The sequence below is a fragment of the Callorhinus ursinus genome, unplaced genomic scaffold, assembly GCF_003265705.2.
Source record: "Callorhinus ursinus isolate GAN/ISIS: 27379988/994484 unplaced genomic scaffold, GSC_fseal_2.0 scaffold2, whole genome shotgun sequence".
Lineage (NCBI taxonomy): Eukaryota > Metazoa > Chordata > Mammalia > Carnivora > Otariidae > Callorhinus > Callorhinus ursinus.
The window spans coordinates 5,696,329-5,721,469 of record NW_027397064.1 but is presented as its reverse complement, the minus strand read 5'-3'; the positions used below and the strand labels follow the sequence as shown (position 1 = coordinate 5,721,469).

Here is a 25,141-nt window from a genome sequence, read left to right as displayed (position 1 = left end):
CCCAGGATGTAGTTCTTTTTGCTGTATGTTCTTTGGGTACTTGAAAAAAATGTGTATTTTGCTGTCCTTGGAGCGTTTTATAAATATCAATTGGACCTTGTTGATTGATGGTTTTGTTGAGCTCTATAATCTTGTTGGTTTTTTGTCTAGTTCTGTCAGTTGTCATTAGACTGGTGTTGAAGTCTTCAGCTGTAATTGGGGATTTCTCTGTCTTCAGTTTTACTAGATTTTGCTTCATATATTTTTATAGCTTTGTTTGGTGCATACACTTTTACAGTTGCTGTGTCTTCTTGTGGATTGGTGGATTGACCCTTTATTGATATATAATATCCCTCTCTGTCTCTGGTAATTTTCTTTGAAGTCTGCTTTATCAAATACTAATATAGCCACTCTAGTCTTCTTTTTTTGTTGTTTTTTTGTTTTGTTTTGTTTTTTTGTTTAACGCTTGCATAATATATCTTTTTCTGTTCTTTTATTTTCAGGCTGCCTATATTATATTTGAAATGACTTTCTTGTACATAACATATAATTGTTGTACATATTGAGTCATGTTTTTTGTTACTGGCTTCTCCAAATCTGAGATACATGAGGTAAAATGAAAAGTCAGGGAATTCACCACTATGTGTTTTCTTAGGCCCCAAGGTTCTAGGCAGTCTGCCTTCTCCCTACTCTTCAGAGTCTTCTTTTGTATATAATGTGTAGGGTTTTTTGTTGAATTTAGCAGGAGGAGCAGGGACAAGTACATCTATTCCATCTTCCTAGGATTGGACATTCTAGGGGTTTGTTTTATTTAGTATTGTATTCTCACTGCCTAGACCCATATAATTGGTGTTCAGTAAATAGCTGCTGTATGAATGAATTAATGGTTATGGATCAGAGTGCATTTGTTAATTTTATGTATAAAATATTTGATTTTTAATTGTAAAAACATCTTGAGAGTGTCATTGCACCCCTGCCTCTGGCCGGATTTAGTCATACCTGGGTAAATCAATTGTAAATTATCTTAATTTAATAGATTATTATTTATACTTTGCTAACCTTTAATAATCTGGCAGAAAATGAAAATTAGAGGAAAGCACATTTAGCCCTACATGTTTATATTCTTTATGCCTTAGTAATGTAAAGTAACAAACATACTCTTCTCAGTTTTATTATACTTTTCTGATAAATGAATTTGTAGAGATTGAGTGAGATGTAGACAATTATGCTCCTTAAAATAATTAAAGCCCACAGAGAATTTGGGATGTATAGACAGAAATCTTATTTCAAAACAATTTCTGTTGTGTTTTATTATTAGTAGTTAGAAGCCCTATTTTTACTACCTTTGGAGATGGATTAAATTCAAATATCATACAAAATATTTGACAGGTGTCACCTGAAACAAGTTGTACCTCTGGATAAGGATCAGATTCAGGAAATATTTTTTTCCTCTTCAGTCTGAAAGAATTTTTATTGCCCTTCTGTTTAATTGGTGCTATTATAGGTCCCTTCAATAATCAGGAGATGGCGGAATGGTTTCAGGCGGGCTATTTTACTATGTCTTTATTGGTGAAGAGAGCATGTGATGAAAGCTTCCAGCCTCTTGGTGATATCATGAAAATGTGGGGAAGGGTTCCCTTCTCTCCCGGTCCAGCTCCCCCTCCTCATATGGTAAGTACCTTACAGCTCACCCAGAACACAGACGAAGAAACCCTTGCTTCTCTTTGTAAACACAACCCAGATGTTGCATCTAATGAGAAAGAAACTGCACTTTTTGAAAGTAATTGAGACGGCAATGGGCAGTCTGGATTGTAGACTGCATACTTAGCTCTAACGATCTTTTCAAAACTCAAATACCTGTGTTCAACCCCACTCCCCCCACCTCCCCCCCCCAAATTCTAAAGAAACAAAATCCTTCAGTAGCTTCTCAGCAGGTATAGAATAAAAAACAACATCTTATCCTGTTTTGCCTATCAGGTCCTACATGTTCTGGCTCCTTATTTTTCTAAGCTCACTTCGAGCTTTTACCTTTATCTACTGTGCTTCAATTAAGTTGACTTTTTAGAGTTCCTTTTTGCCTCTAATTAGGATGCACAGTCTTCTCTCCTTCCCTTCCCTTACCTCTTTTTGCCTCTTGTTTTCTGACTCATGAAGTTCCTAAATTTTAGGTTTACCTTAAAGCAAATAAATGTTCCTAATAAAAAATTCTAGTGCTTTGGAATATTTTGAATTGAATACTTTTTTCTTTTCTTTTTTTTAAATATAAGTTACTGGTATTTTAACTAAAAATTGGATCATAATGTAACCTCCCTTGTACACTGACACTGGAATACCTTTGAAGGGGAAATCTTACTCCTCTGCAGCTGCGTCTGGGCTTCTCCCTATAGAGTTCCTTTTGGAGGGCTTTGGATGGGTGGGTGCCTTACTTTTCCTTCTCCAGGTTGGAGTGTTGGGTGGCTGCTATAGTCAGAAGTGGCCGTAGCCAGACACCTTTAGTGTGAACACTGGGTCACTGCAGCAGCAATCACCATTGATTTATTCATTAGCTACATAGTTAAGGCCTGTGCTAGGCCTTGTGGTAGGTTCTTATACAATCAAGGTAAATAGGACACAAACTCTCTTATGGTCATAGGGGTTCATAGGTAAGAACAGTGGGCATCAAACTTGTTTGGCCACAGCCTGTAGTAAAATAAGTGAGTTTTATATCATTACTCTGTACATTCATAACTCTATGTGTATATTTGTGAAACAAGTTTCACAAAGCATTTTTTGCCATGCACATATTTTCTTCCCTCCCTTCCTCCCTTCCTCCCTTTCCATATAAATGTTGATCTTGACCCAGTAATTGATGTCACAATCCACTGGTGGGTTGAGACCTCCTATAATTTGGAGAACAGTGATGATTCCTCAGTGAGGGGAATTATTTCTGACATTTCTGTTATAAATCCAAAGAAAAATGAATTGTGTCTTCTTGTATAAATATTTAACTTATATACCAAGTTTGAGCTCTATTTCCCTTTTCTGAAATTGGGATGAGTTATCGTGCATGTTTCAGAGCTGAAAGTTCATCCCTTGGAGCTTGTCATGTTTGCCCTAGCCCATTTCCTGACTTCTAGTTATAGGGGCTGAGCCTCAGTTATGGGAAGAACCATGGCAAGCTCTGCTTCTGTCAGCTATTATTGCTGTTGCCCTGAATGGCACTGATAAGAAGAGAGTTCACCTTTATGATGAATGTACCTTGAAATGTAGTTGGTTTTTTTTTTTTTTTGAGATTTTATTTATTTATTTGAGAGAGAGCACAAGTGGGGTGAGGGTCAGAGAGAAAAGCAAACTCCTTGCTGAGCAGGGAGCACAAAGTGGGACTCGATCCCGGGACTCCAGGGTCACGACCTGAGCCGAAGGCTTAAGGACTGAACCACGCAGGCACCGGAAATGTAGAAGTTTTAGATTAACCAAGTGTAGCTTCCATCCTCCAGTATTTAATTGGAAAGAAAAATGTCCCCGAATTTCAAATGATCTCCACCCCAAGAAATTGTATATCCAGTGTTTTGTTCCAAAGCATAGTCTATGTACGATAAAGATACAGACTATTCACTAATGATTTGCCTTAATCTGTGTCACCCTTATGCTTTTATTATTTCTATTATCTTCCATTTCACCTTTCATTCTTTTCCCAATTTTAACTTTTCAGAATTTAAATTCCAGCTATGTTACTTGAAACACAAACTAAAATTTATTTTTTCTAACCTCATACACACACACACACACACACACACACACACGTACATATTTTTAAGATTTTTTTTTTTGACAGAGCGAGTGAGAGCACAAGTAGGCAGAGTGGCAGGCGGAGGCAGAGGGAGAGGGAGAAGCAGGCTCTCCACTGAGCAGGGAGCCCGATGCGGGGCTCAATCCCAGGACCCCGGGATCATGACCTGAGCCGAAGGCAGACACTTAACTGACTGAGCCACTCAGGCGCCCCTCTAACTCATGATACATTAATAGCAATAGAAACACCTAATTTAGGGGTGGAAAGTTATAATTTTCAAAGCTCTTTCATATTTTGTTAATGTAAAACTTCTCAGCATCTTTAACAAGACATACTTCTACGCTGCTGTCTATATTCATTATGGGCCCTTGTCAAATTCCTACTGTAACGTTAACTTCAGATAATTTTACTCCTTTCTGAAAGCTTTGTCACGGGACAAAAGACAATTAAGTCTCTTAATTTCTGCATGATCTCCAGATTTACAGATCACTTTTTTTTTTAAATAAAGATTTTATTTATTTATTTATTTGACAGAGACACAGGGAGAGAGGGAACACAAGCAGGGGGAGTGGGAGAGGGAGAAGCAGGCTTCCCGCGGAGCAGGGAGCCCGATGTGGGGCTCGATCCCAGGACCCTGGGATCATGACCTGAGCCGAAGGCAGATGCTTAACGACTGAGCCACCCACTTTTAACACTGAGAAATAATACATTTTTTGTAGTGACTCTGGAGTACAGTACAACATTTAACTTCAAGGGTAGGAGGAGAGAACAGCCCCTGAAACAAGGATCCCTTTCCCACCCTAGGGAATCTCTTATAATGCAGACACCACCTTTTTCCACTAGATGGCATTCTTTAGTTTTTTAAGAGTTTTTGTAATAGTTGAGTGTTTTGGAGAGTAAAGGGGAGGTGGGAAGTGAAGGTCTGAGATTCAGTTTGCTTTCAGATAATATGTGGTAAATGGCTTTTATGCTCTTTGCAATTTGTTCAGGGTGTTTCTTCCCCTACCCCTTCACTCCTAGGGAGAGTTGGACCAGGAACGACTGACCAGGCAGCAGGAGCTCACAGCCTTGTACCAGATGCAGCACCTTCAGTACCAGCAGTTCTTAATACAGTAAGAGCAGTAACGCAGTAGGGTGCACTGCAGTATTCAAAGTGTCTTTATTTAAAAAACATTTTTTTGAAGAGTTTATTTGAGAGAGAGTGCACAAGAGTAGGGGGAGGGGTAGAGGGAGAGGGACACACAGAATCACCCCTGAGTGCAGAGTCTGATGGGGGCTTAATCCCAGGACTCCAAGATCATGACCTGAGCTGAAACTAAGGGTCTGATGCTCGACCGACTAAGCCTCCCAGGAGCCCCTAAGTGCCTTTAGATAAAATCTCCCAAGTTTCACCTTTTACAGCAGAGAACTAAAAGTTTATAGGATACTTCAGTCACCTAGCTAGTGACATGTTACCACTATATATTTGGAGTTTGGTCTTACCTTCTTAAATACCAGAAATTTGCAGAAAATGACACATAACTAGAATTTCGCTCTTTAGCTCCTAAAGCAAGAAACAAAAGCATTTTAAGAATTAAATGCCTCCTAAATAGCTCAACTTTGAATGCCACAGTGAAAAAACATAGATGAGAGGGCAGGAAAGAAGTAAAAATTTATACTGTTAGCATTGGTGTGGAATGATGGCAGAATCACTTAGATTATGTGTCCCTTTGGTAGAAGTAGTAAGATTTGCTGTCATCTGGTGCAAAGATTGGCAAACCGGCTTGATCTCTGTTGTCATGAGCAGGGTTTTATAGGAATACAGCGACACGCTTTTGTTGGTGTGTGGTCTACGGCTGCTTTTGCACGGCAGTGGCAGAATTGAATAATTGCATGTGGCCTGCAAAGCTGAAAATATTTACTGTCTGGCTCTTTACAGAAAAAAATTTTTCTACCTCTCATCCAGTTGGGGAAAGAGAAATCTTTTTTTTTTTTCCCCAAGATTTTATTTATTTATTTGACAGACACAGCGAGAGCAGGAACACAAGCAGGGGGAGTGGGAGAGGGAGAAGCAGGCTTCCAGCTGAGCAGGGAGCCCGATGCGGGGCTCGATCCCAGGACCCTGGGATCATGACCTGAGCCGAAGGCAGACGCTTAACCGAATGAGCCACCCAGGCGCCCCGTGAGAAAAAGTCTTAACCTAAAATTTTCCAAGCTGAAACATAAATTTTCAGAATTTTTATACAAGTGATTTTATTTTTGCGAAAGGTGCTTCATGTGAAAGAAGCTATTCAAATCTGTTTTTCACTTGCTTTCTGATATTTTTGGGGAGTTTGACAGTTTTTGACATTTTGTAAATTTTTTTTGCTGTCCTCTTTGAGCATGTTATCTAGAAGTTCAGTTCTTTTTAGAATGAAGTAGAGAATTTTCTGTGTAACTATCCTTATCATGAAGAATTTTTAAGATTTATTTGATAGCTATTTCTAATGATGTTTTTGGGGGGTGGTGGACTGACCTTTGTCTTTCAGTATCAGTAAAGTGTACTAAATGTGCATAGACAGGTTACACTTTATTTTATTTTTTGAAGACAACAATATGCACAGGTTTTGGCTCAGCAGCAGAAAGCAGCCCTGTCTTCGCAGCAGCAGCAACAGTTGGCACTTCTTCTCCAACAGTTCCAGGCTCTGAAAATGAGGTAGGTGGTCATTCCATGATGTGTCGTATCTGTGTGTGTGTGTGTGTGTGTGTGTGTGTGTTAAAGAGAAGAAAGGAAATTTTAGTATAATGTGTGAACTCTGGTATCAAAATACCCACACAGGACACATATGTGTGTATTGTGTGTAAAACCAGAATATAGCTTTTAAAAATAGTAATTAAGCTGGCAATAAAACATTTTTGATCTTTTTACTTATAGAGGATAAATTTCAAATCAGAACCTCAGAATAATGACAATATTGGGAAAGCAATGTATTCTTACAGAACCAGCAAAAAAAAATTATAGTCTAGATGTTTAATCTCCTTTTCACCCATGAGATCTCAAGAAAGATACACTGCCACACAGAGTAAAAATTTTTCAGAACCCAAAAGCCATTAAGATAAGTCTGAGGAAAAGGAAATTATGCTAAAAGTCTTAAATTTCTGTAGTTTCAGATTATCATTCAGGGCAGTACTTGCTGTACTTCCTTCAGAGGTATCCGTGACTGTCTTAAAAACTTTACTGTCCGATTTAACCAAAACCTTCCACATTTCTCTTTTCAGTCCTAACCCAGCGAGTGAGGTGGGCACATTAGGCGGTAAGGTGCCAGTTTACAGATGGATAAACTGATACACTGAAAGGCTAAAGAACTCAGTTGACATAATACACAGAGAACTTCAGAGACAGAACTAAAATGAAGACCTTTTGACTTATGGTCTATGGGTTTTTCATTATAACATGCTGCCTCTTTTACTCTTATTGACATATTCTGAGTTTTTTAAGACCATAGGTATATGCATTATCTAGAAATCAACATTTGTTAATACCTTGATTCAGAAGTATTGATGACTGGGCCTCTATCTTTGTTCCTCCTCTAAACATTTTGGTAGTGTTATGGTTTAGTTAAAACAATGAAGGAGTTTTCTGGACAAATAGCCTGGAAATGTAGAAATTCCTCTTTATCTGTTTTTGCAAATGACAAGAACAAGTTGATTTTTTTATTTCCCTTTTGCAGAATATCTGATCAGAACATCATTCCTTCAGTAACTAGGTCTGTGTCGGTGCCAGATACTGGTTCTATCTGGGAGCTTCAGCCAGCAGCCTCACAGCCTACAGGTAAGAATTGGAGCTTGGTCTTCAGTGTAACTCCAAAGATTTAGACTCTTACTTTATAATTCAATTTTTTTAAAATGTGTCAGTTTTTGAACCGTTTTATGTTGAATAGTAACAAATAATCTCATTTTTTAATAGACCCCAGCAAAGGATTGAAAATATTATTGAAAATATACTGTTAAGGATTTGCTAGAAGTGTTTAGTAGATAAATTTCATGAATTTGAATCAGCCTCTCTCTTTATATTGCTCTAACCAGTGTGGAAAAGTCCTATGAATTGTTTTTTGACTTCTTCTGCCAGCCAGAGTGGAAAAAGAAAAAAAAGCTTAAGTAAAAACATCTGTTCTTTTGAGTGAAGGGTTAATATATAGCTTAACACTATAGGTACCCAGAAGTTTTGGGATGAAAAAAGCCTGCTTTAAAGTGAACACCCTATCTCATTCTCTGATCGTTTTGCATCTAATTAGAAAATTTGGGTCTGGGATTTTTAAAAAGTCTTGATATTGGTGGAACACTGATGGATTTTAAGGTTTGATACCTGCAGAGGTAGGTAGTTTGAACCATGGATAGTCCTTAAAAGAGGTTATAGTTGGTGTTGACAATTCTCAGGAACCATAGGCATTGATGGGTTTTTCTTAGAGCACTTGAGCTTGTCAGGTGGTAGTCTCTTGCTAACACTGATCCTGGGGATTATAGCAGGAGAAGGACTGATTATCATCCCTCATCAACTTTCCCTGCTCTGTGTACCTTATTTTTTCTTGGTAGCCGTTTATAGTTCGGATGTTAAAATATTCTCCAATTTTGGGGGGACTATTTATAAGTACCTTATTAAACAGTTTCTTTCTTTGGGTATGATACCAAATAGTCCATTCTTTTTATACAACCAATAATTTATAGTATAGAAATACTGTAGGGAGTAGAGAATGCTGGAAAGTGGTATCAGCAAACCTTGTGCTGGCAGTAGGAAAGCAGACTCAGAAGCCTTTATCTATTTATTTACTCCTGCATCTGACTCTGTGGTGCCTTGCAGGTCAGTAGGACCTGTTGTCATTTGTGAGACCTTCCCAGCCTTTCCAGAGGCCTCCCCAGCTCCAACTGTACCTCTTTGTTTCTCTTTGAAGTAAAATTCATATAACATAACATTAACCATTTTTAGATGAGCAATTCAGTGGCATTTAATACATTCACAATATTATGCAACTACTTAGTGCTCTCTAGTTTCACAGTTATATACCTCTCTTGACCCCACTCTCTGTTGGGCGTGCAGTAAGAGGTTGTATGGCTTCTGGAAATATTGTGGGCTTTGGGATCTAATACACTGGGATTTAAATCCTGTCATGGCCACGTGCTTGGTGTGTGTCCTTGGGAATGTTATGAAACTACCCCTGACCTGTAGCTTATTCATCTGTAAAGATGGGGGATATGAACATAGGGTTTGTTTGTTTTGAGAGAGAGAGAGAGAGGGAGAGCAGAGGGTGGGGGAGGGGCAGCGGGAGAGGGGGAGAGGGAATCCTAAGCAGGTTCCATGCCCAGTGTGGAACCCGACACAGGGCTCGAGTTGGATGCTCGAACGACTGAGCCACCCAGGTGCCCGTCTTATAGGGTTTTTTGAGGATGAAATTAGTTTCCCAGCAAATGCCTGGTAATTTCTTTCCTTCTAGATGTGTTGAAGGATATTGATTTAAACCAGAGCCCACTGGCAGTTTAGTCTACCTAAAAGCAGCACAGATATGTATGATGGAGCTTATTCAGGGACAGGGAAACAGCTTTTTCATTAATGCTTGTGGATATGTGATCATGTATGTAAGCTCTGATAACCTTCACTTTTCCCCTTATTGTCTTATAGTTTGGGAAGGTGGTAGTGTATGGGATCTTCCCCTTGACACCACAACTCCAGGACCTGCCCTTGAACAGCTTCAGCAAATGGAGAAGGCCAAAGCTGCAAAGGTCTGAAACTCCTTCTTCCATAGCAGTGCATACTTTCCATCTGTAGGACATAGGCATTTGTTTACCGATGTCTCTCTCTGGCTAACTCTGCTTTTTCCTATTAGTTTACTGTTACTTAGCTGGTATAAGCACATTCATGTTCTATCCTTACTGTTCCCGCTTTTCCCAAAAAAGACCTCAAACAATGAAAATTAACAAGTTTAAATTAAATCACTTAAAATTGATTGGTTGGTTGACACATTAATGATTATGATCAGATGTATACTTTAATTACATTATTCATGGTATAAACACTTGTTATAAATTCTAAGACCTAGGAAAATATACACTGCATTGCTTATCAAACCCTTGATCTGTGGCTTGAGTTCCTACATTGAATCTTTTTTTTGAAGATTTTATTTATTTATTTCACAGAGAGAGACACAGTGAGAGAGGGAACACAGGCAGGGGGAGGGGGAGTGGGAGAAAGTGAAAGCCTTCTCATGGAGCAGGGAGCCCGATGCGGAACTCGATCCCAGTACCCTGGGATCATGACCTGAGCAGGAGGCAGACCCACCACATTGAATCTTTATAGCGGTTTTATTTTTTTTTATTTTTTTTTTTTTAAAGATTTTTTATTTATTTATTTGAGAGAGAGAGAGAATGAGAGATAGAGAGCATGAGAGGGAAGAGGGTCAGAGGGAGAAGCAGACTCCCCGCCGAGCAGGGAGCCCGATGTGGGACTCAATCCCGGGACTCCAGGATCATGACCTGAGCCGAAGGCAGTCGCTTAACCAACTGAGCCACCCAGGCGCCCCCTTTATAGCGGTTTTAGTTTACATTTCTTACTATCCCCAGACATGTGGTTGAAAAGCTCAACATAACATTAGATCCCATGTTCCATTCACATCTTCTGGAGGAGCAGGGAATCTTGAATTTTGGTTTTTAGTACTTTCCAGCTGAGGATGTCTTATCAACACTTAGTGTCATTGTAATGATTCTGAATTCTCATGCCTCTGGGAGAGTCTTGTTCCTATTTTATACTTAATGTATTCTTATCATCTGAGGTAGCGACAGTCTCCTTAGAGTGCACAGAAAGGGTTCATGGTCTGTCTCCATAAATGAGCAAGAGACCATAATTCAGCTAATTCTTTAGAGTGTACTAGTACTGTAGTGCTTTGTGCTGGGAACACATAGATGATGAGGGAGGGTTAGGAACTTGCAATCTTTTGTGTCTGGGGTGTGTGTGTGTGTGTGTAAGTGGGTGGGGGCAGTGACACACAGGCACGTAACACTTAGTGACAGGTTAGTCAGGAAAGCACATGGGCTAGCTATTCTCACCCAGTTGGAGAGGTGGGTGTCAGGAATTGGGTGACACTGTTGATGGGCAGTAATACCTGCACTAATTTTCACTTGAAGAACAGTAGGATTAACCCAGTTGAAGGAAACAGTTCCTGTAAAGGCTCAGAAATGCATGAGAACATACTGGCTCAGGAAGCAGCTAGATAATTTGGTCTGGCCTGGAGCCGTCGTGTGTCTGAGGGATAAGTGAAGAGCGAGGAGGCCAAGATGAGGCAAGCCTGTCATGAGGCCTCACACATGTCCTGGTAGAGGGTTAGAATTTATCTCAGGGTGAGGGACGGTGTTCTGTGTAAGCCAGGAATGATTTTTTTGGTGGAACTTAAGATGTGCTGGGGAATGTGAGCAAAACAGATGCCGGGAAACCAAGTAAGGGACTTTTAGAAATGTGGATGAGAAAGTGAAAGCCTAAACTGTACGTGTGGCAGTGAGAAAGGAGATGAGGTGCTGGATTGGACTAGTAACTAGGAATTATAAATGATAGAATTTGTTAAGTGGTTGGTCTTCAAATTTTAAAGAAGTCTGTGATTTTTCACACTAGCAGCTTTACAGCATTGCTATTAAAACCTTGTAGACACACTGTTAGATCTTGAATCAGAAAATCCTTGTAGGGATGAGCAGAGTGCCACCCCAAGAGAATTCTGATGTTACTCTCCTGGTGGTCTCCTTCTCCCATGTCTAGGAGATGGGATGTGGTAGTGTGGAGTGAGGAGGTAGCTAAACGTCGGGGGAGAGCCCATTCAGTTTAGGAGAGCATGACACTGTTCTGCCTACTGCGACATACCAGAGCTGAGTTCTTACAGAGCTGGTTTCATCACTCACTTGCAGTACAAGCAACTGTGAATGGTGTAGTGTCTGCATCTTCCAGCTTCTCCTGATGGTACAGGTTGGTGATGTTGGAGTGTTTCTCTGCTTGGCTACAGGTTTCTTTTTCTTCTTCCTTTTTTTTAAGATTTTACTGATTTATTTGACAGAGATGCTGCGAGAGAGGGAACACAAGCAGGGGGAGTGGGAGAGGGAGAAGCAGGCTTCCCGCCGAGCAGGGAGCCTGATGCGGGGCTCGATCCCAGGACGCGGGGATCATGACCTGAGCCGAAGGCAGACGCTTAACGACTGAGCCACCCAGGCGCCCCTGGCTTCAGGTTTTTAAGAGTATTTTCTTGCAATCACAGCTAGAGCAGGAGAGAAGAGAGGCGGAAATGAGGGCAAAACGGGAGGAGGAGGAACGGAAGAGGCAAGAAGAACTGCGGAGACAGCAGGAGGAAATCCTTCGGAGGCAGCAGGAGGAAGAAAGGAAGAGGCGGGAGGAAGAAGAGCTTGCCCGAAGGAAACAGGTACACCTCGGAGAACACGGACCCCAGAATTAGCCCTGAACCGCATTCATGGTTCTTGGGACATGGTCCCTCTGAGGTTGAGAGGGAGTTAATAGCAGGATTGGGATTAGAGCCTTAGGAGATTCACTTCCTTTAGAAGAAATATCTGTGACCCAGTAGCAGCCCCTGGTGGGTAGCTTCAGTCCTGGTAAATAACCGGAGTTGATTTCTTTGAATATTCTCAGTTAGATTTCGGAAGTAACTGAGTCTTTGCTTTATAACCAGTGATGATGAACAGTTTTTGTGGACTTTGGCTGTTTATATTTCGTTTTTGGGAATTCTCTGTTCATGTGCAGGACCCATTTTTCTGTTGGGATTTTTACAAATCCCATTTGAAACAATCCACTCTGTAATGGACCCAAAGTCCACTTTATCTCACATTTCATACCCGTTGTTGGCCGCAAGAGGTACTCTGTGGAAAACAAAAGGGTCCCTGCTGAGATTAGATTAGAACTACTAATATTTCTTAGGGTTACACTCAGCAGTAGCATGTAAGGGCTCTAAGAAGTATTGCAGTAAAGAAATCAGTTAACTTCTGTGTTGCTCAGTATTTCTTAAATTTTGACAGTGAGACACTTCCCCTTTTTTAAGATTTTACTTATTTATTTGAGAAAGAGAGATCACGAGCAGTGGGGAGGGGCAGAGGGAGAGGGAGAAGCAGAGTCCCCTCCAAGCAGGGAGCCTGATGCGGGGCTCCATCCCAGGACCCTAAGATCATGATCTGAGCCAAAGGCAGATGCTTAACCGACTGAACCACCCAGGCGACAGAGACCCTTTTCTTTGTACTTGACATGGGGGATTTCGTTCTTCAGAACACATTCTAGAATACACAACTTTGCTCAGTACTTCTGACAAGAGAGCTTATTTCTACCACACCAGGCATTTTTGGTTGCTATGTTGATTTGACCTATGTTCTGGGTTCTCTGTTGATTTGGGGGGGTGGGTAAATAAGGATTAATGGTACCAAAGAGAAGCCAAAGCCTCAGGCCTCCTGTAGCCCTTTCTGGGGTTAATTAGTAAATGCAGTAGCTAATGTAGAAACTAGGATGGACTCTCAGTGTAGTGCTATTTAACTGCTGCTGTTTTATTTTATTTATTTTTATTTGTTTATTTTTTAGAGAATAGAGCGTGTGTGTGCTTTAATGGGTGGGTGGTGGGGATGGGGCAGAGGGAGAGGGAGAATCTTTATTATTATTTACTATTATTATTTTTTTTTTAGAGAAAGGGAGCAGGGAGGGGAAGAGGGAGAGAGAGAAAATCTCAAGTGGACTCCACACCCAGTGTGGAGCCCGATATGGGGCTCGATCCCTCAACCCTGAGATCATGACCTCTGGGCCAAAATCAAGAGTCAGACACTTAACCGACTGAACACCCAGGTGCCCCACTATTTTAAATACAAATTATTTTAATTGTTGATATGTTTACTTCCCAACTCTTTTTACTCTAGATCCTGGTTATATTCTTTTTATATTTACTGTTGACAGAGCCTTAGCAGCACATAGTCTGTTTCTTTTCAGGTTATAATGGGATATATAAATCAAGATCCAGAGTTTGTTTCTTTCTGTGTGTGTGTCTCTCTCTCTCTCTCTCTCTCTCTCTCTCTCTCACTCTCTCTCTCACACACACACACACACACACCTTTTTTTTTTTTTTTTTTTTTAAATTTAGGAAGAAGCTCTGCGACGCCAAAGGGAGCAAGAAATTGCATTAAGGCGACAGCGAGAAGAGGAAGAAAGACAACAGCAAGAAGAAGCTCTTCGGAGACTGGAAGAGAGGAGGAGAGAAGAGGAGGAAAGGCGGAAGCAGGAAGAGTTGTTACGCAAGCAGGTGACAGATGGTTTGCTCTTCTCATGGCTTCTTTGAAGCTAGGAATTTGTGATTAGAAAGTGTTTGGATAGGAGGATAGCTTATTTACTGAAAATTATTAGAAGAGACCTGACTCTTACTACTTTTGTAATGACTGTCCCAAAGGTAATTGCAGAAGCTGGACAAAATATCAAAGAACCAAAAACCCCCAGAATACCAGGGAGAAATCTAAAGAAGGCCTACCCTTTAAAAAACCAAATGAGAGATCTGCAAGTTGACCACTTTTGCCTGAGGGTACTCTCACTTTTCTGAAGTGCACTATTCAGTGCTACTTCGTATTTTCATAGGCTGTGTAACAATGGGCACTATCTAATTCTAGTCCAACCAGGTCATTCTGCCACTTACAGGCAGCCAGAACCCCTAAAGCATTTCCTTTTAATGTTTAAGAACTTAGAATTTTTTTTTTTAGTAGACTTTATTTTTAGAGCAGTATTAGATATTCAGAAAAATCTGGATGATAATACAGTTTTCTCTCTATTATTATCTTATATTAATATGGCACATTTGTCACATTAAACCATTATTGATATATTATTATTAACTAAAATCCATAGTTTGTTTTCACATTTCCTCAATTTTTCCCCCATGTTTTTTTTTCTGTTCCCAGATCCCAAATCCAAAATATTATATTTAGTTGTCTCCTTAGCTTCTTCACTTGACAGTCTCTCAGGCTTTCCTTGTTTTGAGGGTCTTTGGCAGTTTTAAGGTATAATGGTCCGTATGTTATAGGGTAACTCTCTTTTGGAACTCATCTGATGTTTTTCTTACAATTAAACTGGACTTACGGGGTTTGGAAAGTAAATCACACAGAGGCAAAGTGCCATTTTCATCACACTATATCAAGGATACATATTTTCAACAGGACTAATGACTGCTGGTGTAGACCCTGGTCACTTGGCTGCAGCAGTGCCTGTCAGGTTTTTCCACTGTAAATGTTACTCTTCTCCCCATGTACTGTGCTCTTTGGAAGGAAATCACTGTGGGCAGTCCATACTTATACATGTAGATTGACACAAGCTGGACATTACCTGCTTTTGCCTAAGTTCTTGATTGAAACTCTTTGAGCAACCTAAATAATATTAGAGGTAGATAGACCTCAAGGGTAGATTGTATGTCAGTTCATCATTTGGCTTATTCATTTGACAGTTAACATATTTAGTTAAGTTACTATATGCCAGTTATTGTGCTTGTTTCCTGGTGGAGTATGAAAGTTTTAAAGAAATTGTTTCTGTCCTTAAGAAGCTCACTGGCTGTGTTGTTGATGATTGTACAAGAAATAAATGCCACAGTTAGGATGCTTTCAGGTGCACAATGAAAATATTCATTTAAAAATAGTTTAAACAACAGATCCCATATCAAGGATATAAGGCGGTAACTCAGTGCTATCATTAAGGATCCAGGTCCTTTGCAAAATTCTGCTCTAGTGTTTCTTGGTGGGTTTACTTTGACTTCAGATTTTTCACTTCATGATTAGGAGTTTGGGTACCATGCCCTTGTACAGCCTGCAAGGGAATGTTCCTTCTCTTACACTTCTTTTGTTTCAGAGGAATACCTTCCTTAGAAGCCTCCCAGCAGACATTCCTTTGGCCTAAATCATGTCACATGGGTGCCCCTAGTTACATTGGAAGCTTTTTATTTATTTTTTTTAAGACATTTTAAAATTTATTTGTTAGAGAGAGTGTGGGCGAGAGAGAGTGAGCAAGAGTACAAGCAGGGGGAGATGCAGGCAGAGAGAGAAGCAGGCTCCCTGCTGAGCAAGGAGCCCAATGCGGGACTCAGTCCCAGGGCACTGGGATCATGACCTGAGCCAAAGGCAGCTGCTTAACCGACTGAGCCACCCAGGCGTCCCTGGAAGCTTTTTAAAATGTGAAATCTGGCATTTTAGATGTCTGAGGTGACAGAGCCTCTGTCCCCAAGGAAGAAGCCTGAAAGGAATGGGTTTTGGATAGGAAATAGTTGTTGCCACGGGTGGACTAGGAGCAAACAGAGGACGAGGTATAATTGGACAAAATGAAATGGCAGAGGGGAAATCTACCTCCTAAGGGCTAGGGAAGTCCTCGTAGAGTGGTTGATACCTGCTGAGTTCTGGAGAATGAAGGGAGGGGAATGGGCTATCTGAATAAAACACAGCATTGTAGGTACAGTAAGCAGACTCTGTGAAGGAGGGTGAGGAGAGTTCCAGAGGGCCCACTGGAATGGTTTTGTAGAAGGAAAGCAGAAGGACAATGAGCCAAGGTACAGGACAGAGTAGTAGAGGGATGGACAATGGTTCGAGGAGAGATGTTCCAAAGGACTCCTGGGCCACAAGGGGTATGAATCAGGGATGGAATTTTTAAGTGGTCTTGTAAGGTTGCTCTGGTTCCAGAACTGGTTGGTGCTTTCCTGGTAATCTGTCCTTGCAAGGTCTTGTTAACTTTTCAAGTTCAGCACCCTGAAAAGCTAGCTCTGCCTCAATATAGGAACAGTCTCCAGAACCTTTGCTGCAGTTGGTGGTGATCTCTTAAGAGAGATCAGTGCTTACCACTGATACTCAAAGTGACATTCCTTTCATGGAGAATTTAGCAAATAAATTGAAATTTTATCCTGTAAGCAGGCCAAGCCTTTGTAGCTACTGTAAATATATTTTAAAAGAAAACTTATCTCTGCCTTTTGTCATCATAAACAGAGTTTCTGTTTTCTCTGGTACTTGTATAGTTTTTTGACAGAAACCTTCTAAAGTGATTCAGATTTTTTTTTTTAAACACAATTAAATTTTATTCTTTTGTTTTTTCTTCTGGGAAGGAAGAGGAGGCTGCAAAATGGGCTCGGGAAGAAGAAGAAGCCCAGCGTCGATTAGAGGAGAACCGGCTGCGGATGGAAGAGGAGGCAGCCCGAATCCGGCATGAAGAAGAGGAGCGGAAGAGGAAGGAACTGGAGCTCCAGCGGCAGAAGGAGCTGCTGCGCCAGAGGCAGCAGCAGCAGGAGGCTCTCCGCAGGTTGCAGCAGCAGCAGCAGCAGCAGCAGCTGGCTCAGATGAAGGTAGAGCCTCGGCACAGCCGCAGGGGCTCCTTGCCTGGTAGTTTTAGGTAGATGCTGTCGGGGCAGTAGCAGTAAAGCAGTGTGCTTTCTTTAGTACTGAATGTTAGTACTTCCCCCACCCCCCACCCCAGTAAGCTCCATGCCCAGTGTGGGGCTTGAACTCACGACCCAGACGAAGAGTCGCATGCTCTACCGACTGAGCAAGCCAAGCAGCCAGCAAGACTTAGTGACTGGATCTGAGGGACAAAGACAGAGCTGGGGTGGCTGCCAGGTAGTAAGCCTTTGGTGACCATAAAGTCGTGGCATTAGTGATGGAATGGGAGTAATTAGGAAGCTTTATGGCAGGGTCCCAAGAACTTTACATGTGATCTGTGGTTAGCAGTATGGTTTAGTGTCCCCTATGTTCAGGGAGCTCATGGGAGAAAGACATATAAATAGGAAATGTGAATACAAAGTGGTGAGTATAGTGAGAGAGGTGGCAGTTCTCAGGGTGTGAGCACATGGGAATTTGTTAGGAATGCAGATTCTCAGGTCCCACCCCAGACTTCCTAAGTCAGAACCTTTTGGTGGTGGGACCCAGTAATCTGTGTTTGAACAAAGCCTCCAGGGCATTCTTCTGCTTGCTCTAAAATGTGAGAACACTGTCCACATGGGAAGTATGGAAAGGCTTCCTAGAAAAAGGTAACTTCTATACTGAGTCATTAGGGAGGGAAAATGAAAAACAAGAAAAAGCTAAATAGGCAGTTTGGAGAATGGAGGGGGTTTTTGAGAGAGGAGACATGGTGTAAGCAGAGGAATGAAGTTCAGAAACACTGGTGTGTTTGGGGGAATTTAAAAAGTGAGTTACTACTGCTGGCGAGTGAGGTCTGAGAGAAGTGTGGGCAGGGTCTGTGTCACCATGGGTTGTATATACTCTATTAAAGAATTAGGACTTAAAGGTGTGTAAAACAGAGTGGGGCACTGAAGTGTTTTCATCTAGGAAATAGCATTGTCCGATTGCAGGAGCAAATATTTATCACTTTGAGAACTAAATGGACTTGTAATGAACAGGACTGGAGGTGAGCAGAGTGCTTGTGAGGGGCTGGTGGGGAGTGGTCCAGGTGAAGGAGAGGAAGGTGGTAGTAGGATTGGAAAGGTGGAGTTGAAGATAGCAGTAATTATTGAGTGTTTGCTTTGTGTCAAGCACTGGGCCACAGCTTTTCATATGTTACATCATTTCATCTTTACAACCATCGTTAAAAGCTTAAGTGTGGATACCTATGTTCTACCAAAGAGGAAAAATGTTCAGGAGCTTAGTTTTAGCTTGCTTTGGGTCCAGCTGAGAGTTCAGAGCAGAGCCATGTGTTAGAACCCATGTATCTTTGGCTCCAGGGCCCTGAAAAGGCTGTCAGAAGACTGTTCTTAGAGGCCACGTCATAGAATGTGGTGACTGATAAGATTATGGGGATAAAGGGGGAAGACAAAGGCGCAAGTAACTTCCAGATCTCTAGCTTCTCTGGCTGTCTTTTGTGTGTCTGGTTTTGACCTGTTACCTTCCAATAAAGACTGTGGGAGATTTTTTTTTTTTTAAATGATTTTATTTATTTGAGAGAGAGAGCAAGAGACAGAGCACGAGCAGAGGGGAAGGGGCAAAGGGAGAAGCAGACTCCCTGCTGAGCAGGGAGCCCACTGTGGGGCTTGATCTCAGGACTCTGGGATCATGACCTGAGCTGAAGGCAGACGCTTAACCACTGAGCCACCCAGGTGCCACAGGACTGTGGAGATATTTTACAGATAAACATTCTGAATGAAGATAAAGAACTTGAGGTGGTTATGAGGAATTGCTAAAGGTTCTCCGGGGCAGGGTGGGGGGAGTTTTTTTTTTTTTTTTTTTTTTTTTTATTTATTTATTTGACAGAGATATAATGAGAGAGGGAACACAAGCAGGGGAAGTGGGAGAGGGAGAAGCAGGCTTCCCGCTGAGCAGGGAGCCTGATGCGGGGCTCGATCCCAGGACCCTGGGATCATGACCTGAGCCGAAGGCAGACGCTTAACGACTGAGCTACCCAGGTGCCCTGAAAAAAGTTTTTTAAAGAGGGCTTTATTGAGATAGAACTGACATACCATACAATTGGACCATTTAAAGTAGACAATTCAATAATTTCAGTATATTCAGATATGTGCAACTGTCACCATGTGGATTTTGACATTTTCAGTATCACCCTAGGCCCTGCAAAGCACCCTCTGGCTGTCACACCCTACCCCCTGTTCTCCCCAGCCCAAAGTAACTCCTAATCTATTTTCTGTCTAGATTTGCTTATTCTAGACATTTCACATAAATACAGTCATATGATATGTGGTGCTTTGTGACTGTCTTCTTTGAATTAGCATAATGGTTTCAAGGTTCACTTATACTCTAACATGAATCAGTACTTTATTCCTTTTTTATGGTTGAATGGTATTCCACTATATGGACATGCCAGCTTTCGTGTATCCATTCCTAAGTTGATGGACATTTGAGCTGTTTCTGTCTTTTGGCTGTTATGAGTATTGCTGTTATAGATAAATATTTATGTACAAGCTTTTATGTAGATGTATAAACTAGGAGTGGAATTGCTGGGCCATATGAGAACTATGTGTTTAATGGTTTGAGAAACTACCAGACTGTTTTCCAAAGTGGCTGTACCATTTTACATTACCACCAGCAATATATGGGAATTCAAATTTCTCCAGATCTTCATTAATCCTTATTATCTGATGTTTTGATTATAGCCACCCTTGTAGGTGTGAAATGATATCTTGTGGTTTTGGTTTGCATTTCCCTGATGACAAATGATGTCGAGTATCTTTTCATGTGTTTATTGGCCATTTATGTAGCTTTGGAGAAATGTCTATCCAAATCCTTTGCCTGCTTTTAATCTAGGTTTATCTTACTGAATTATAAGAGTTCTTTATATATTCTAGATATTATAAGTCCCTTATCAGATACATGATTTAAAAATATTTTTTCTGTTATTTGAGTTGTCTTTTTACTTCCTTGATGGTGTCCTTTGATACATAAAGTTTTTCATTTTTATGAAGTTCAATTTTTTCTTTTGTTGTTTGAGCTTTTGATGTCATATCTAAGAAACTATTGCCAAATCTGAGGTCATCAAGATTTCTTCCAATGTTTTCTTCCAATACTTTTGTAATTTTAGCTGCTATGTTTAGGTCTTTGATCCATTTTGAGTTAGTTTTTGTTAATTGTATGAGGTAAGGGTTTGACTTCCATTCTTTTGCTTGTGACTAACTATCCAGTTGTCTTACACCATTTGTTGAAAAGACTATTCTTTGTCTGCTGAATGGCCTCGACATTCTAGTTGAAAATCAGTTGACCATGGACACGTGGTTTCATTTCTGGACTCTGAATTCTATTCAAGTGGTCTATACATCTGTCATTATGCTAGTAACACACCATCTTGATATTTTATTGCTTTGTTTAACTTTTGAAATCAGAAAGTGTGAGTCCTCCAACTTTGTTCTTTTTCCATATTGTTTGGCTATTCTGGGTCTCTTTCAGTTCCATATGGATTGTAGAATGAGCTTATCAATTTCCACGAAGAAGCCAGCTGGGATTTTGACAGAGATTGCCTTGACTCTGTAGATCAATTTGAGGAGCTTTGCCACCTTAACAATATTAAGTCTTCTGATCCATAAACATGGGATGATTTTTATTTAGATCTTCTTGAATTTCTTTCAGTATTTTACAGTTTTTAGAGTATAACTTTTGTGTTACTTCTGTTAAACTTATTAAGTATTTTGTTCTTTTTGATGTTCTTGTAAATGGAGTTTTCAAAATTTCATTTTCAGATTGTTCATTGCAGGTATATAGATACATAATTGATATATATTTTTTTAAAGATTGTATTTATTTGTTTGACAGAGAGAGATACGGCGAGAGAGGGAACACAAGCAGGTGGAGTGGGAGAGGGAAAAGCAGGCTTCCCGTGGAGCAGAGAGCCCGATGCGGCGCTTGATCCCAGGACCCTGAGATCATGATCTGAGCCAAAGGCAGATGCTTAATGACTGAGCCACCCAGGCGCCCCTACAATTGATATTTGTATATTGAGCTTGTATCCTGCAATCTTGCTGAACTGCTTTATTAATATTTCTTAATGGATTCATTAGGATTTTCTGTACACAAAATTTTGTCATCTGCAAATAGAGATGGTTTTACCTCATCCTTTCCAATCTTTTATTTCATTTTCTCCCTAGTTGTCCTGGCTAGAACCTCTAATACAATGTTGAATAGAAATAGCAAATTGAATATCTTTGTCTTGTTTCTGATCTTGGGGGAGGAAGCATTCATCAGTCTTTCACCATTAAATTTAATGTTATTTGTGGATTTTTTTTGCAGATGTCCTTCATCAGGCTGAGGAGGTTTCCTTCTATTCCTTCTTTGTTGAGCATTTTTATCCTGAAAGGGTGTTGGATTTTGTCAGATACTTTGTGTCTGTTGAGATGATCGTGTAGTTTGTTTTGTTTTGTTTTGTTTCTATCAATATAGTGTAATACATTAATTGATTTTCAGATGTTGAACCACTGTTGGATTCCTGGGATAAATCCTACTTGGCATATAATTCTATTTTTATATGTTGCTGGACTTGTTTTGCTGGTATTTTGGTGAGGATTTTTGTGTTCCTATTCATAAGAGATTTTGGTCTTTCTTGTAATTTTTTTCTTTCTTGTGATGTCTTTGTCTGATTTGGTGTCACAGTAATGCTTGGCGTTGAAGAATAGTTGGGAAACGTTTCCTCTTCTATATTTTGGACTTGCTTGTGAAGAAGTGGTATTATTTCTTCTTTTTTTTGTTTTTTTAAGATTTTATTTGGGGGAGAGAGAGAGAGAGTGAGTGAAAGCACGAGCAGGAGGAGCTGCAGAGGGAGAGGGAGAAGCAGACTCCCTGCTGAGTAGGGAGCCTGACACGGGACTTTGGGATCATGAAGGTAGACGCTTAACAGACTGAACCTCATAGGCGCCCCAAAGTGGTATTACTTCTTTAAATGTTTGGTAGACTTCAGTGGTTAAACCATCTAGGCTTTTCTTTGTGGATGGTTTTTTGACTACTAATTCAGTGTCTTTACTTTTTTTTTTTTTAACTGCAAAGAAAATTTATTTTACAGATCACTAGCCATTAATTTTTATCATTAGTTCTTACATAAATACTGCCTGGTGCCATTATCCAGATGGCAGGACCATTTTATGTCCACACTTCACTTCTGTATTCACAAAGAGAATTTGCATGACTTACATAAATGTAACTATAGGGGGTGCCTGGGTTGTTCAGTCAGTTGAGCATCAAACTCCTGATTTTGGCTAAGGTCATGATCTCAGAGTTACGGGATCTGCCCGCATCAGGCTCCGTGCTCATCACAGTCTGCTTGTCCTTTCCTTCCGTCTCTGCCCCTCTCCACGTGTGCATATTCATGCTTTCTAGCTCTCTCAAATAAATAAATAAAATCTTTAAAAAAATTAATGTAACTATCAGTGAAGGCTTAACAGTGGAGATGCAGTCTAACATCCATAATATCTAATGTTTTGCAGATAGCAGTGTAGGGGAGATGTATTTTTAATTACCTTTCATTTGAGTGACCTTATTTAAAATTAATAATTTAGAAGTTCTTAGTCTCCTAAGGAGATTTTCAAAAGCACTTAATAGAAATGGTTAGTGAGATTTTTTAAGAAATATCTTCCATGTCCACATGCTGTTGTGATTTCTGCACCATTTTTTCTTCCAGCTGCTTTCCTTTGCCTGCAGAAGGGGTCTGGATAAGATGATGTTTTGCTTGATTTCTTTGATGTCCTGAGCTTTCTGTAATTCTTTATCTTTCTTTAATTTATTCATTATAAATTTAGCTTTTTGTTTGTGGTTGATCTCTTCAACTCTCTTCATTGCATCAGTAGTTTTATACCGTAGCTCTCACTCATATTTGGCAGGTTCATTTCTGTGTTTTTCAAATTCAAATGAATTATCCACTGTAAGCTTCTTACCAGCTGCTATATGGAATGCTTTACTCCATCTGACCTTGTAATGATTGCGCTTCTTTTTAAAGTTTTTAATGAGACTTGGATTTACAGAATCTGAGTACCTTGCAGTTGTTGCAGACAAACATCATGCCATGGCTGGGGTGAAGGGGCCCTGAACAGAAATAGCACTTCTCAGTACACATGTTGAAACCGTGTGGGTTCCCACTGACCAGATGCTAGTCTTGAGTGGAATTCTCAATGTCTTCTTAAAGGTCTGTTTAGCTTGTCTGTTTCTTCTTGAGTAAGTTTTTGGTAGTTTGTCTCTTTTATAGGAGTCTGTCTTCATCTAGGTTATCTGATTGGCAAACAGTTGATTATAGTATTCCTTTATATTCCTTTTTGTTTCTGTAAGATCAGTAGTGATGTCCTTTCTTTCCTAATTGTAGTAATTTGAGTCTTCTCTCTTTTTTTCTTGGACAGTCAAGCTAAGTAAATTTTGTTGATCTTCTTAAAGAACCAGGTTTTGGTTTTATTGATCTTTTTCTATTTTATCTGTTTCATTAATTTCTTCTCTAATTTTATTATTTCTTTCTGCTTGCTTTAAGTTTACTTTGCTCTCTTTTTCTAGTATCTTAAGGTAGAAGGTTAGTCTATTGATTTGAGTTCTTTCTCAGGATAGACGTTTGCAGTTATAAATTTCCCTCTTAAGTGTTGCTTTAGCTGCCACCCATAAGTTTTGATTTGTTCTTGGACTCATTGGTTATATAGAAGTGTTTTGTTTAATTTCCACTTATTTGTGAGTTTCCAAAATTTCTTTGTTACTTTCATTTCATTGTGATCAGAGAGAATATACTTTATATTTTTTTTCTTTTCTTTTACTTTATTTTTTAATATTAAGTAGGCTCCACACCCAGTGTAGGGCTTGAACTCATGACCCTGAGCTTGAGTTACATGCTCTACCAAATAAGCCAGCCAGGTGCCCCTATTTTTCCCTTTAAATGAATTATTGAAGTTGGTTTTATGTCCCGTTTTACCTTCCTTAGGTCTGTTCTGGAGAATGTTCCATGTTTCTTTGAGAAGAATGTATATTCTACTGTTATTGACTAGAGTGTTCTATATAGATGTCTTTTAGGTCCAGTTTATAGTGTTGTTAAGTCACCTAGATCCTTGTTGATCTCTACCTTATTGTTTTGTCCATTATTGAAAGTGGAGTATTAAAGTAATGAAGTCTTTAAGTATTATTGTCTAAATATTGTCAAGCTACTGAATTGTCTACATCTCCTTTAATTTTTGCCATTTCTTGCTTCATGTATTTTGGTGCTCTATTGTATGGCACATATATATTTACAGTTGTTCTGTCTTCCTGCTGGATTGGTTATTATACTTAAATGTCTCTCCTTATGTCTAATAACATTTTTTTAAAGTAGACTCCATGCCCACTGTGAGCCCAACATGGGGCTTGAACTCAACGACCGTGAGATCAAGACCTGAGCTAAGAAGAAGAGTCAGCTGCCACTTAACTGACGAGTCACCCAAGTGCCCCCAACATTTTTTTGTTTTAAAGTATATTTTGTCTGATAATGATTTAGAAACTCCAACTCTCTTGTTTTTTCTGTGTGCCTGATACATCTTTATCCATCCTTTCACTTTCAACCTGTTTGTACCTTTGAATGTGAAGTGTCTCTTTGAGACAATATAGTTGCATCTTATTTTTGTATCCAGTCTTATAATCACTGCCTTTTGATTGGATTCTTTAATCCTTTTACATTTAGTGATATTATTGATATAATTGGATTTATGTCTGCCATTTTACTTTGTTTTTTATGCCTTTTTTGTTCCTCTATTCTTTCTTTACTGCAGCTGCTTTTTTTTACATTAATATTTCCTGTTGCAGCATTTTAATTCTTTAATGATTTAAATCACTATATATTTATTAAATAACCTTATTTATCATCTCTTCTTTTCTTCATTTGTACCTGTGAATTCATGTTACCATATGGAGTCATTTACTTAGCCCAGTACAGCTTCTTTCCCACTCACCTCCTTTGTGCTGTTTTTGACAAACATGTTAGATTTCTGT

The 25,141-nt window shown here is 39.8% G+C and overlaps 1 protein-coding gene and 1 pseudogene across 10 annotated transcripts in view; one reads left to right on the top strand and one right to left on the bottom strand.

The window, feature by feature from the left end:
• Positions 1-25,141, top strand: part of GIGYF2 (GRB10 interacting GYF protein 2) — a 138,357-nt gene that overhangs the window by 92,221 nt on the left and 20,995 nt on the right. For all 10 annotated transcript variants that reach the window (XR_003211678.2, XM_073877127.1, XM_025889420.2 and 7 more), the window contains 8 exons: positions 1,484-1,650; positions 4,769-4,860; positions 6,315-6,422; positions 7,438-7,538; positions 9,381-9,481; positions 11,992-12,153; positions 13,861-14,019; positions 16,840-17,076. Coding sequence is in view for 9 of the 10 variants with exons in the window: in XM_073877127.1 (XP_073733228.1) it covers positions 1,484-1,650; positions 4,769-4,860; positions 6,315-6,422; positions 7,438-7,538; positions 9,381-9,481; positions 11,992-12,153; positions 13,861-14,019; positions 16,840-17,076 (1,127 nt within the window). In the remaining variant the exon portion in view is untranslated. The remainder of the gene's footprint in view (positions 1-1,483; positions 1,651-4,768; positions 4,861-6,314; positions 6,423-7,437; positions 7,539-9,380; positions 9,482-11,991; positions 12,154-13,860; positions 14,020-16,839; positions 17,077-25,141) is intronic.
• Positions 22,571-23,264, bottom strand: LOC112837274 (probable ribosome biogenesis protein RLP24 pseudogene; annotated as a pseudogene).